Source organism: Hyaena hyaena, unplaced genomic scaffold (genome assembly GCF_003009895.1).
Source record: "Hyaena hyaena isolate Hyena2069 unplaced genomic scaffold, ASM300989v1 scaffold_298, whole genome shotgun sequence".
NCBI lineage: Eukaryota > Metazoa > Chordata > Mammalia > Carnivora > Hyaenidae > Hyaena > Hyaena hyaena.
Window position 1 is genome coordinate 1,720,955 of NW_024080927.1, and position 14,716 is coordinate 1,735,670.

The following is a 14,716-nucleotide window of genomic DNA, read 5'->3' on the forward strand; positions in this document are numbered from 1 at the left end:
CTAATATGGTCATATTGCAGCAATAGTCCAAAGCTGTCAAAATTAAAATTCACATCAGGTAATAATTGACCTACATGCACTATTTCATTGGTTTTAAAAAGCAAAGAATTTCCCCCAAACAGGCTCTTTTTTCTTCATGTTTTTAACCACTACTGATAATAATCTTTGTTTTTAATCTAGCATGGCTCTTTGAGGAAGCAAAATTATTTGTGAATTTATTATAACATGATTACAAAAGAGGAAGAGAGCAGGGATTCATGGTAATTTCTGATGAAGGTACTATAAATGACTAACATGTGGTATATTCCTTCTATAATTAATAGTTCTTCGAAAATGAATGGACTCTATTAAAAAAGTCCACTTCAATATTTTGCTAGCAGTTTTCACTCTACAGAAACTAAAAAAGGCTTTATGGTGGTAAAGGTCTATTTTTACTATCATCATCTAATTTTTAATTCTCTTTATATATTTTTTTAGGGTAAATACATGCAAGAATTGAGAGTGATATTGATAATGTTCCATTTTAGTCAGCAGATGCCCATTACTCACTCTGAAGCATTCATCAAAAAATCCAACTGCTTTTTAAAATAAAAATGAAGCAGGCAACTAAATAAGAAAACTCCACAAAGGTGTCTTCTATGCTCAGTGTTCTGAACACTTTATTCTTTGTTGAGTGTGGATCTGATGGAATTGAGCCACAATGACATTTGTGACTAGAAGGGAAGATGGAAATGATTCCATTAACCTAGAGTGCTGTAACATATGGTAATCATAGGTGGTAGAATAGCTGTGTTGGACAAGGGTAGAAGTAAGCCATGTGGCACAGACATTATCAATTACCACACATGGTAACCATGCTGACATAATGTATCTTCTCCAGAAAGGAAATGATTTGGGCATATGAAGCCGTTTGTTGCCTTATGCAAGAGTGATCCATAAATGACATATCTGGCACCCATATAGCACATGTTGTTTTTAGTAATCCTGCAAGTTAAGGACTATTAAAATGAACCTCTATACCTAAATAACAGCACAATACATTGCAGTTATCTGCACAAAGGGAAATCAAAATATGTATGCAAAATAAACTTGGGTCCTTCATGTGTAAAATTATTTTTCAAATATATTTTTAAATTCTCATAAAATTTTGGAACTTTGTATCTCTGGAAATATATACCAATAATTTCATGAGTCTTTAAGGATAAAGCCTATGGGCATAGGCCAAAAAAAATCAAGATTAAATCTAAGCTGCTCTGGAAGAAGGAATTTGTTCCCAGTTTTGGCAAAAATATTGAACTTGAAAGATACATGATAAAAACTGTCATCATTTCTGTGGTACACTATTACTCAAAGCAGTAATAGGCCCATTCAGAAACAAGAGAAGGGGACAAAATACATCCTACCTCCTGATGAGAGCAGTATCAATGAGTGTTCTAAAACTACCATCCTGACAATTATCTGCATAAATTTATGACAAAATATAGCAACTTGAACTTGGAGGCTCAAAATTGTGAGTGTTCCAACCTTGATTACATAGAGGAATATTAACAAGACTCACAAGAAACTGACGTATAAAAATCACAATAACATACAAATTTACAATGAGAATATCACTTTCATTGAAACCAGACATTTGTATTGATCTGGCTGTAACTAAAGTAACTGGGACCCAATTTATCAACAGGTTGATAACTGATAGGCATAGAATCAGATAAGAGTTCACTATGATTCAAATATTTAATAGTATCAGACTGAGATAGCCTGATGCAGATGTTTCTAAAATAAGGATAAGGTATCAAGACCAACCTAAGAAGGACCCTCAACCCTTTGAACAGGGGTTGGGTAGTTACACAGAAGTTTGCTCCATTTTGACCCTCCCTTTTCTACCATACCGCATTGTTTACTAAGACTTCTGATTGACACATTTTAAGAATATGGCCCCATGCTATATTTTCTCAGGTTAGAGTTTCCAACCTTAGCATTATTAATGTTTGGGGCCAAATAATTCTTTATTGGAAGGCTGTAATATATATTTTAGGATATTTAGCAGCACACTTTGACCTTTACCTGTTAAATGCCAATGGCACCTGTCCCAACAGTTGTGATGAGTGTCTCTACACTGCCAAATGTCCCCTGGAAGATAAAATCATCCCCAAAAGCATGGGCTTCGGAGTTAGACTTATTTTGAATTTCTGGTCGGCTGTTTCCTAATGGTATGACCTTGAGCAAGCTGTAATCTACAATTTACATTCCTTGTTTTTGGTTGTCCAGCAGCTATAACACTTTGCTAGCAGCATCTCAGTCCCTTTGAGGGAGTTAACTTTCCCCCATTTTATGTAGTTTGGATAGCATTCCTGGCCTCCTCTTACATAGCTAAAGATAATTCCAGTGATTTCTCCCAGATTCTATCACATTCTGGGGTCAGACACTGACCAAAGTCAAGAATACTCTCTCCCCACACTTTGAATCTTGAGCAAGAAATAAGGATAGAAGAAGAGTGATAGTTCATTCATCTCAGTGGGGCTCCTACCATGAGACCCCTCTCATGGTCTTTGCTACCTGATGCTCTGGAATTAACTAGATCATGCATTTCCAAGCTGGTTTCCTCTGGCTTCCTATCATTTCTGTTAAGTTTTTTAGGTCTTTCCAATAAATTCTTTTTGGTTTAAATTTCCAGTAAGTTTCCATTATTTATAACTGAAGTATCCTAATAGATGCAGCTTATCTGAGGATAAAAATACCTACACTTAACAAAGTTACTGAATAGGCTATTTTATAATAATACATGTAAAGAACTTAGCATAGTTGCTGGCATGTGGTCAACATACAATAAACATTAACTATTATTAGTAAGGGTCTTGAAGATTTCATAATTTAATTTTGAGAGCAAACTCATTTCTCTAAATTCCAAGTTCTTAAAACAACTCACTTAGAGTGTACCTCTTATAGAATTAATAATTTGGCAACTGATTAGGTGTGTAGTGATTATGAGAGTAGATCTTTGAGAAAGATTATGAAATTAAGAGAAGTGAAATAGAGAACACACTAGTGGTTATCAGAGGGGAAGTGGGTAGGGGGATGGGCGAAATAGGTGATGGGGATTAAGGAGTGCACTTATGATGAGCACTGGGTGATGTATGAATCACTATATTGAATCAGTATATTGTACATGTGAAACTAATATAACACTGTATGTTAACTATACTGGAATTAAAATGAAATTACAGGAGAGAGGGAGAGAGAGAGAAGAGATGGGGTGCCTCGGTGGCTCAGTTGGTTAAGCATCCAATTCTTGATTTCGCATGGTCTCGGGGTTTGCAGGATCAAGCCCCACATCAGGTTCTGTACTGACAGGAGAAGGCTGCTTGGGATTCTCTCTCTTCCTCTCTCTCTCTGCCCCTGCCCTGCTCGTGTTTTCTCTCTCTCAAAAATAAATAAATTTTAAATAAATAAAAACAAATGTCATTAATTTTTTAAATGTTTTATTTATTTCTGACAGAGAGAGGCAGCGTGAGCAGGGGAGGGTCAGAGAGAGAGGGAGATACAGAATCCGAAGCAGGCTCCAGGTTCTGAGCTAGCTGTCAGCACAGAGCCCGACGTGGGGCTCGAACCCACTAACCGTGAGATCATGACCTGAGCCGAATTTGGATGCTTAACCGACTGAGCCACCCAGGTGCCACACATCTCTAAGTCTTGAGTTCAAGCCTCATATTGGCACAGAGCTTACTTAAAGGGGGGGAAAAAGGGGGCATCTGGGTGGCTCAGTCAGGAGAGTGTCCAATTCTTGACTTTGGCTCAGATCATGATCTCATAGTTCATGGGTTCTAGCTTTATGTCAGGCTCTGTGTCAGCCTGCTTAGGATTTTCTCTCTCCTTCTGTCTCTGCCTGTGTGCTCTGCTCACTCTCTCTCTCTCAAAATAAATAAACTTTTTTCTTTAAAAAAGGAGTAACTTTGGCGGGGGGGTGGGAGATGGGCATGGAGGGGGTCACTTGTGAGGATAAGCACTGGGTGTTACATGGAAACCAACTTGACAATAAACTATTTGTAAAAAAAAAAAAATTTAAAAAAAAGGAGTAACTTTAAAGTAAATGAAAAGATGTCCAACCTCTCTTATAAAATAAAGAACAAGAAAAATGTAGTATCACAATACGATATGCCATTTTTTTTTAAGTTTATTTATTTTGGGAGAGACAGAGAAAGAACATGCAAGTTGGGGAGAGGTGAGAAAGGGGCAGAAAGAGAATCCCAAGCAGACTGCACTCTGTCAGCACAGAGCCCAACATGTAGCTGGAACTCACGAATCCAGGAGACCATGACCTCAGCCAAAATCAAGAGTTAAAGTTTAACCAACTGAGCCACCCAGGTGACTGTGGTCTTTCTTTTCTATTTGTTTTTCAATTAATTTTTGAAGTAGTATTTGCATAACATTATTATTTTTTTGTTTTGTTTTATTTTAATTTTAGAGAGAGAGAGAGAGAGCACACGCAAGAACAGGGGAGAGGGGCAGAGTGAGAGAAAGAGAATCATAAGCAGTCTCCACACTCAGCATGGATTCTGACACAGGACTCTATCCATCCCAGTGTCAGCGCAGAGCCTGCTTGGGATTCTCTCTCTCCCTCTCCCTCTCTGGCCCTCCCCACTCTCAAAATTAAATAAACATTTTAAAAAAGACTGAAAATAGAACTACCCTACAACCCAGCAATTGCACTACTAGGTAATTATCCAAAGGATACGGGTATGCTGTTTCAAAGGGGCACATGCACCCCAATGTTTATAGCAGCACTATTGACAATAGCTAAAGAATGGAAAGAGCCCAAATGTCTATCAAATGATGAATGGATAAAGATGTAGTATACATACACAATGAAATATTACTTGGCAATCAAAAAGAATGAAATCTTGCCATTTGCAACAGCATGGATGGAACTAGAATGTATTATGCTAAGTAAAATTAGTCAGAGATGAGTATCTTAATACTTCATTCATACGTGGAATTTAGGATACAAAACAGATGAACATAATAAAAAGGAAGCAAAAATAATATAAAAATAGGGAGGAGGACAAAACACAAGACTCTTAAATACAGGGAACAAACTTGAGGGTTGCTGGAGGGGTTTGGGGTGGGACGGTGGGCTAAACGGGCAAGGGACATTAAGGAAGACACTTGTTGGGATGAGTAGTGGGTGTTATATATACAGGATGGATCACTGGGTTCTACTCCTGAAATCATTATATGCTATCTAATTTGGATGTAAATTTTTTTTAAAAGCCCAGAAAAACATTTTTTTCTGTTAAAGAACTGGTATACTTCTTTTTTTTTTTTTTTAAACGATTGTCTTTTTTTTAATTTTTCTTTATTTATTTATTTTTAATATTTTTATTTATTTCTAGGAGAGAGAGAGAGATAGCGTGAGCAGGGGAGGGTCAGAGAGAGAGGGAGTCACAGACTCTGAAACAGGCTCCAGGCTCTGAGCTGGCAGTCAGCACAGAGCCCGACGCGGGGCTCGAACCCACGAACCGCGAGATCATGACCTAAGCGAAAGTCGGACGCTTAACCGACTAAGCCACCCAGGCGCCCCAGAACTGGTATACTTCTTATCCTTCTACCAAAAGTTTACGTAATCAATTGTTTTTCCTCCTTGCCTTGGCTTATATGACTTCTTAATACAAATTCTCTTTGCTATTTGTAACTGTATTAATTTTTAAATTTTAAAATTGGTAGGACAAGTTTCCAGGAGTTCTTGAGCCCTTCTTCTTTTTTTTTTTTTAAGTTTTTATTTATTCTTTGAGAGAGAGACAGCATGAGTGCTGGAGGGGTAGAGAGAGAGAATTCCAAGCAGATTCCCCATCATCAGCACAGAGCCCAATATGGGGCTCGAACTAACAAAATGCAAGATCATGATCTGAGCAAAATCAAGAGTTAGATGCTTAACCGACTGAACCACCCAAGCACCCCTCAAGCCTTTCTGAGAGAACCCAACTTTTATGTTCTCATAAAGCAGGCTACACACAAAATCATTATCAGAGTAATGTTGTTTAAAAAACACACATCTACGGGAAGCCTGGGTAGCTCAGTCAGTTAAGCCTCCAACTTTGGCTCAGGTCATGATCTTGAGATTTGTGAGTTTGAGCCCCGTGTGGGGCTCTGCACTAACAGCTTAGAGTCTGTAGCCTGCCTCGGATTCTGTCTCCCTGTCTCTCTGTGCCTCCCCCACTCACACTCTGTCTCTCTCAAAAATAAATAAGCATTAAAAAATTTTTTTAATAATAAAAAAATAAAAATTCACATCTTCTATACATAGAGTCAAATGGATAATGAGAGTCAAATGCATAGTTGAAGAACAGAAAGGTCAATGTCAATGGTGAAGTAAATCTGAAAACAAAGGATTACACCATGGTCAAAAATACACGAAATCTTGTCAACATGTTTTATGCCAAAATCAGTTCTGAGGGAGCAAAATGTTCTGTAAATTTTTAACAGTAACAGTAAATTTAGGCACTGACGTTAACTAAAAATACATATTATGAACAGCCAACCTCTCTTCTGCAACTCAATGTTTTTTTTTAAAGCAATAGAACATTTCAACATTATGTCTCAAAACTGAAATGCAATGTATTGGAATAAAAATCTTATATTGATTTTGAAAATTAAAAAATGTGTAAATGTCAGTCTTTTCCATATTTTTTAGTATTGCTCATTTAAAGTGAATATTTATATATATATATTTTTTATTTATTTCTAGGAGAGAAAGAGAGAGAGATAGTGTGGTCAGAGAGAGAGGGAGTCACAGGCTGAAACAGGCTCCAGGCTCTGAGCTGGCAGTCAGCACAGAGCCCGATGCTGGGCTCGAACCCACGAACCGCGAGATCATGACCCAAGCGAAAGTCGGACGCTTAACCGACTAAGCCACCCAGGCGCCCCTTAAAGTGAATATTTAATAATGCCCTTACAAAAGCAGAAACCACAAAATTTTTAAAAATGAATTTACAGTCATTTAGTCCTGTAAATGATTTTTTACAGGACTAATCATTTTTAGTCCTGTAATCATTTTTAGTCCTGTCTTGTTTTATAAATAAGAGACAGGCATAAGAGAATAAAGGTGCCAAAATTGATATGGCTTATTAATGTCTCAGATGAAATTAGAATACTGTTCTCTCTACACACTATAACCTTATTACTGGTAACTAGATGTAAACATTTTAGTAGGAAGCTTATTAATAACAACAAAACAGTAATTAGAAAATAAAAATAGCCGATCTAAGAAATGAAAGTTAAATTTATTAGGGTTAAAATTTAAGCTAGTAGGAACAGTTTGAAAATATTCCAAAGACAAATCAGCTGTCCCAAACTTGATAAACTTTAAGTCAATATAACAAAAAGTGTTACTCACATAAATTTATAAACCATTCAGTCACTATTAGAAATAACCCAAATGTCCATCAAGAGATGAATGAATAAACAAAATGTGGTATATACATACAATGGAATATTGTTCAGCCATAAAAATGACTGACGTTCTTACACATGCTACAACATGGATGAACTTGAAAACATTATGCCAAGTGAAATAAACCAGGCACAAAAGGAAAAAGGTTGCAAGATTCCACTTATATAAAATAAATATAAGGATGCCTGGATGGCTCAGTCAGTTGAGCCACCAACTCTTGGTTTCAGCTCAGGTTGTGATCCCAGGGTCATGGGATCAAGCCCTGAGTCAGGATTCATGCCGAGCGTGGAGCCTAATTAATACTTTGTCTCTCTGTCTGTCCCTCTCCCCACCTCCCTCTCAAATAAAAATACATAAATAAATAAAAAATAAAAATAAAATGCATACAATAGGCAAATTAGAAATGGAGTAGATTAGAAATTACCAGGAGCTTGGGGGGAGGCTGTGTGTAGAATGGAAAATTGTTGCTTCAAGGGTACAGAGTTACTGTTTGGGTGATGAAAAGTTTTAGAAACAGTGAGGACTATACAACACTGTGCATGCAGTTAATGTCACTGAATTGTACACTTAAAAATGGCTAAAATAGTAAATATTATATCTATTTTATCACAATTTTAAAAAGTAAAAAAAAGGGGCGCGTGGGTGGTTTAGTCGGTTAAGCGGCCGACTTTCGCTTAGGTCGTGATCTCGCGGTTCGTGGGTTCGAGCCCCGCGTCGGGGTCTGTGCTGAGTGCCAGCTCAGAGTCTGGAGCCTGTTTCAGAGTCTGTGTCTCCCTCTCTCTCTGACCCTCCCCTGCTCATGCTGTCTCTCTCTCTCTCTCTCTCTCTCCTAGAAATAAATAAAAATATTTAAATAAATAAATAAATAAATAAATAAATAAATAAATAAAAAGTAAAAAAAAATTGGGGGTGCTTGGCTGGCTCATTCCACAGAGCACATGATTCTTAATCTCATGATTGTGAGTTCAAGCCTCATATGGGGTGTAGTACTTACTTAAAAAATAATAAAAAAATAAAAAGTAAAAAAAATTTTTCAACATCACTATTAAATTACATATAACTTATTATAATAAACAATGCTCAGAAATACCACACTATGCATGACAAGGGGTATTTTTATCTCACCATTGGAAAAACAGAATTTAAAAAAATTTATTATTATTTTGAGAGAGAGAAACAGTGCAAGCAGGGGGAGGGGCAGAGAAAGAGGGAGACCCAGAATCTGAAGCAGGTTCCAGGCTCTAAGCTGTCAGCACAGAGCCTGACACGGGGCTTGAACCCATAAGCTGTGAGATCATGACATGAGCTGAAGTCAAGATGCTTAACTAACTGAGCTACCCAGGCACCCCAGAAAAACAGAATTTATTCTAAACCTTATTTGAAATACTTATTCATTCAACAAGTAGTTGTTAAATGAGTGTATGTGTTAAGGCTTTGGATGGATGGATGGATGGATGGATGGATAGATGGATGGATGGATGGAAAGGAAAAGGAATGGAAACAGGCCAGCCTATCCTATCTACCTTAGAGTTGCTGTGATGATCAAATTAAATGACATAAAGGTATTTTGAAATCATAAAATCATACAAATTCAAGCTAAAAGTCATAATACTCTGGGGGAAAAATACTTTTAAAAAGGTTAAATTGTTATAAAATCAGGAAGGATTACTTTAGAAAAAACCTACTGTGTGTTTGAAATATTGCAAATTTATGCATTAAAGATACTAGTGGGATTATCTCCATGGTTTCCTCTAGCAATAAGTCTATAATCATTGCATTGAAATGTTGAGCTTCTATCCTGAAAACAAAACAAAAATCATGACTTAGGTTGTCTGAGCTTTTAATTCTGTACCTTATTATATTTTATACCTTTAATAACTTTTCTGAAATCAAATATATTTTCCAAGTCCATTGACATGGAAAAGGTTTCTCAAAGAAGAGCAAATTCTGAATTGCTAGTATTTGTTTACTTTCCCCAGAGTGAGTAAGTTTTATTTTTTCATTTTTTTTTTTTATGTTTTATTTATTTCTAAGAGAGAGAGAGAGACAGTGTGAGCAGGGGAGGGTCAGAGAGAGAGGGAGTCACAGACTGAAACAGGCTCCAGGCTCTGAGCTGGCAGTCAGCACAGAGCCCGACGCGGGGCTCGAACCCACGAACCGCAAGATCATGACCTAAGTGAAAGTCGGACGCTTAACCGACTAAGCCACCCAGGCGCCCCATAGAGTGAGTAAGTTTTAAAGTAGACTATTAAGGGCCTGTGCTGTGCTAACTGTGGCCAGGGCACTGCAAAACATGGAAATGATTTAACAAATACTGTGGAAGAACTGACTTAACAAATATTGTGGAAATAAATGTTTTGTGTGTGTGTGTGCTAATATATCAATGTGTATACATGAATTACCAGAAAGAGTGACCAGAGCAATGGCATTTAAATGCAGTAAAAGCTGGCGGGGGGGGGGGGGGGGGGGGGGGGGGGGGGGGGGGGGGGGGGGGGGGGGGGGGGGGGGGGGGGGGGGGGGGGGGGGGTCTCCTGGGTGGCTCAGTCCATTGTGACTCTGGATTTCAGCTCAGGTCATGATCTCTTGCACAGTGAGTGCGGAGTCTGCTTGGGAGTCTCTCTCTCTGCCTCTTCCCTGTTCACCTCTCTCTCTCCCTCTCTCTCAAAATAAATTAAAAAAAAAATCACAAAATGAAAGATGGATGGTGAGACTTTTAACCAACTTAGTAGCATTAGGTGGCAAATATATATATTGTGGAATGATAGTCTATCACATCATGAGTTAAAAACAGAAAAGACTGGGGGAACATTTCATACTTATATATATTTTATAATTAAGAAAGACTAATAGTCCTAAAAAAAAAAAGCTTTCAAAAAGCTAAGGAACTATATTTTTGTATCCTTTTATATACAGATATAGCTCCTTCATTTCCATGGAAATAACTATGAAAACAGTTAAAAAATGGCAATAAGTCTGTCTCCATGCTTTTCAAACCATAGTATATTTATCACCTAAAGACCATTATTTCTTGAATCATGTTACCAAATGAAGTGAGAGGCTGAATAATGGCTCCACCAAAACATTTACTACCTAACCCTAAAATTTGTGAATGCTAATTTACATGCCAAAAGAGCCTTTGCAGATGTGATTAAGGGCCTTGAGATAGGGAAATTATCCTGGATTATCTGACTGGGGCCTAAATGTAATCACAAGTGTCCTTATAAAAGGAAGACAGAACACAAAGTTGGAAAAAGGCAATTGAGACAGACTGGAAACAGAGAGACTGGAAGATGCTACCCTGCTGTCTTTGAAAATGGGCTATGAGGCAAGGAATGCAGGCAGTCTCTAGAAGCTAGAAAAGGCAAAAAAAATAATTTTCCTAGATCCTACAGAAGGAATGCAGGCCTGCTGACACCTTGGTTTTAGCCCTGTGAAACTGATTTCAGACTCCAGAACTGTAAATTAATAAACCTGTGTTCTTTTAAGGACTTAATCTGTGGTAATTTTTTTATAGCAGCAATGAAAAATTAATACAAAAAATAATTCCAATTTCTTTTTTTAAATGTTTATTCATTTATTTTTGAGAGAAAGAGAAAGAGCAGGGGCAGAGGGGCAGTGAGAGAATTCCAGGCAGGCTTGGCACTGTCAGTACAGAGTACCACCCGGGGCTCAAAACCACAAACGTGACCTGAGATGAAACCAAGATGGATGGGCATGGAGGAGGGCACTTTGGGGATGAGCACTGAGTGTTATGTGGAAACTAATTTGACAATAAACTATTTGTAAAAAAAAAAAAAAAAAAAGGAAACCAAGAGTCAGACACTTAGCCGACTGAAACACCCAGGCGCCCCCATAATTTCAATTTCTTTAAAAAAGGAACTTGTATGCTTGTTAGAAGCATTGTTTATAACTCTAAAGCTATAGTAGTAACTAAAACTCCAAAAATAACTTTAAAATTATGCACAACCATTAAAAACTATCAAAAAATTAATGTGGAACACAGGAGTACCCAGTAGGCTCCTTAAAAAGTAGGTAAAGATTTTTGGGGCGCCTGGGTGGCTCAGTCGGTTAAGCGTCCGACTTCGGCTCAGGTCATGATCTCACGGTTCGTGGGTTCGAGCCCCGCGTCGGGCTCTGTGCTGACAGCCAGCTCGGAGCCTGGAGCCTGCTTCAGATTCTGTGTCTCCCTCTCTCTCTGACCCTCCCCTGCTCACACTGTCTCTCTCTCTCAGAAATAAACATTTAAAAAAAAAAAGTAGGTAAAGATTTTTTTTTTTAATGTTTTATTTATTTCTAGGAGAGAGAGAGAGCGCGAGAGAGCGTGAGCAGGGGAAGGTCAGAGAGAGAGGGAGTCACAGACTGAAACAGGCTCCAGGCTCTGAGCTGGCAGTCAGCACAGAGCCCGACGCGGGGCTCGAACCCACGAACCGCGAGATCATGACCTAAGCGAAAGTCGGATGCTTAACCGACTAAGCCACCCAGGCGCCCCAAGTATATTATACTTTTAACTAAAAGAACAATAATCTTTTTAGCAAAAGCAACAACTTTGAAAGCTGATTTACACAAAGTTTATTTAAAAAGAGTTGCACACACACACACAAAAGTTACAACCAAAAGAAATACACTTGGCTTTGTCTATATCCTGGGTCCTATAGTTCTTTAGTGTTATGATGCTTTATAAAATGAGATTCCTAGAGTTCTGATCCCTAGTAACACTGATATTTATCACTAATAACCCCCTCACTGTCTTGATTTTATGATTAGAGCATAGAGAATATAAAATGATGGGTAATTTTTTATAATGACTGCATTGATAATAAAAATATATGCCTTAAAGACCTCAAAAATAATTATAATCAGTCATCCTACACTCAAATAGTCATTTGAAATTAGTCTTCTATAATTAGGATGACCATATGCCTGATTTGCCTGGAATGGTCCTGTTTTATGTCCAGTGTCCTGTTGTAATTGTTAGCAGTGTCTAATTTCATTCTCAAAAAAGTCCTGGCAAACCATGGTTATTCTATCAATAATCAATTACAGAATAACTATACTATTTAAAAGTTTATAACTTTAGTGTTCATTCTGGGAGAGGAAATACCAATTGCCACTAAAACGTGGAGAACATGGTTGTCACAGTATATAATAACCAATTATTTAAATAATTTTCTTCCATTGGTTAATTCTGTGAATGAATTGAGCAGTACTAAGAAGAATCAGGTGCCAAAACATTTTTAGATGATTTTAAAACCACTCAAGAATCCAAATTTTTAAGTTATTCAAACAGTGTTAAGATTATTCAAAGGAAAATGTCAATACATCTAGAATTCTAGAATAGATCACACCATGCTTCAAAAATGTAGAAATAACTGAGTTTATCAACTTGACTACTGTGGAAGATGTATGTTCTAGACAATTTCTAGATAGGATAACAGCTCCAAAGTCCTCCCCTTAACATTATAAAATAACATTTAAAAAATACACAAATGGCTTAGAACACATTGGTCATCTAAAGTTTATATCCTACTATTAAAACTGAATACAATAATATGCTGACTCATGGTGCTGGATTTTCATTATAATAATAAAAACAAGTCATTTTTAAGAATTATGAAAACTACATTTAAAGAAGAGAACAAATAGGAATGTGAAAAAAATTTTTCTTATTAGGGTTTTCTAAACAATTAGCAAAAGAGGAAAAAAACAGTCTGAATAGTAAATTCAGACTGGCCACATGAGATCAGCTTTCCACATCTGCAAATACAATACCTGTATCGTCTCTGCTGAATGTTACAAAAAATGAAAATGGGGCAAAATATAATTGTATTACTGCCTTTGAAAAATTCAAAGAATCATACTCATTAAATGTTTTTCACATTCACTTTCTGTGCTCTTGATTCATACATCCCATAGGGTGTGTTTATGTTTTAAAGTAATGAGTCTACTACTTTGTATACATTACACATCACAGCATCAATACATATGTATACTTTAAGATTGGTCTTTGTATTCCTGTTCTTCCTCTGATTCTCGTGACCTTTTCCGGGAATTCAATGAACCTTCTGATTGCAAAGAACATGCAGGAGCAACAATAGCATCTCTAAATCCCTGAGGCTGGAAGATGAAAAAATATACAAGTAAGCTTTAAGAACATCTAAAATAACAACTGGTCTTCCAAATATTTTTAATTGATAAGAGAGCTACTTTACTGAGACAGAAGTTACAAACCACTGTGAATGAAGAAGTTAAACCTCACGGGTAGGTGCCTAACCAGAGCTGTACTACAGTATTTTATATCTAGAGTGTTTTATATATGTAGGTGTGTATTTATTTATACATACATACATATATACACATACATAGAAATAACAGTGCATTATAAAAATAAACTCTAAAAGACAATCCTTTTATTTATTTTTGTTTATTTTTTAAAGAGAGAGAGAGACAGAGCACAAGCAGGGGAGGGGCAGAGAGAGAGGGAGTCACAGAATCCAAAGCAGGCTCCAGGCTCTGAGCTGTCAGCACAGAAGCTGACGCGGGGCTTGAACTCACTAACCACAAGATCATGACCTGAGCAGAAGTTGGACACAACTGACTGAGCCACCCAGGCGCCCCTAAAAGACAATCCTAACACACTTTATGGTGGCCCTATTGGAAGAGGTAAAAGGAAGTAATATGTGTTCATTACTTAGGTGCTTTACAAATTATTTTCACAATTAAAGTTTTGCAGTTAGGATACTTTATTTTTTTAATTTTTTAGTGTTTTCTTTGTTTTTGAAAGAGAGAGAGCAAGGGAGGAAGAGAGACAGAGAGAGAGAAAATGAGCAGGGGAGAGGCAGAAACACAATCCGAAGCAGGTTCCAGGCTCTGAGCTGTCAGCACAGAGCCTGAGGCAGGGCTCAAACCCACGAACCACAAGATCATGACCTGCGCTGAAGCTGGATGCTTAACCAACTGAGCCACCCAGGGGCCCTTCCAGTTAGGCTACTTTAAATGCACCTAGATAGTACAAAAACTAAATCAATAATTCAGTTTCAGATTCTCTAGTTCTGTTTCTGTCCCTAAAAATGAGATGCCAAGAATATATTTGGCTCAACATTACTGATAAATATGCACATTTCAGCCAAAAAAGTGTGTTCTATGATTTTAAATTATAGAAAAATTAACATTTTAAAGCAAGATATATTTGGTGGCTATGATAGATCTATAATATCTACAGACTAAAATGAGTAGTGTTAGTATTTTTTCTTGGAAAATCTTTAACAA

At 37.2% G+C, this 14,716-nt stretch overlaps 1 protein-coding gene across 3 annotated transcripts in view; it reads right to left on the reverse strand.

Annotated features, from left to right (window-relative positions):
• Positions 1 to 12,010: 12,010 nt before the first annotated feature.
• Positions 12,011 to 14,716, reverse strand: part of RAD51C (RAD51 paralog C) — a 29,311-nt gene continuing 26,605 nt past the window's right edge. For all 3 annotated transcript variants that reach the window (XM_039247307.1, XM_039247306.1, XM_039247305.1), the window contains one exon: positions 12,011 to 13,564. In XM_039247307.1, the coding sequence (XP_039103238.1) occupies positions 13,501 to 13,564 (64 nt within the window). In that variant the 3' untranslated portion in view covers positions 12,011 to 13,500. The remainder of the gene's footprint in view (positions 13,565 to 14,716) is intronic.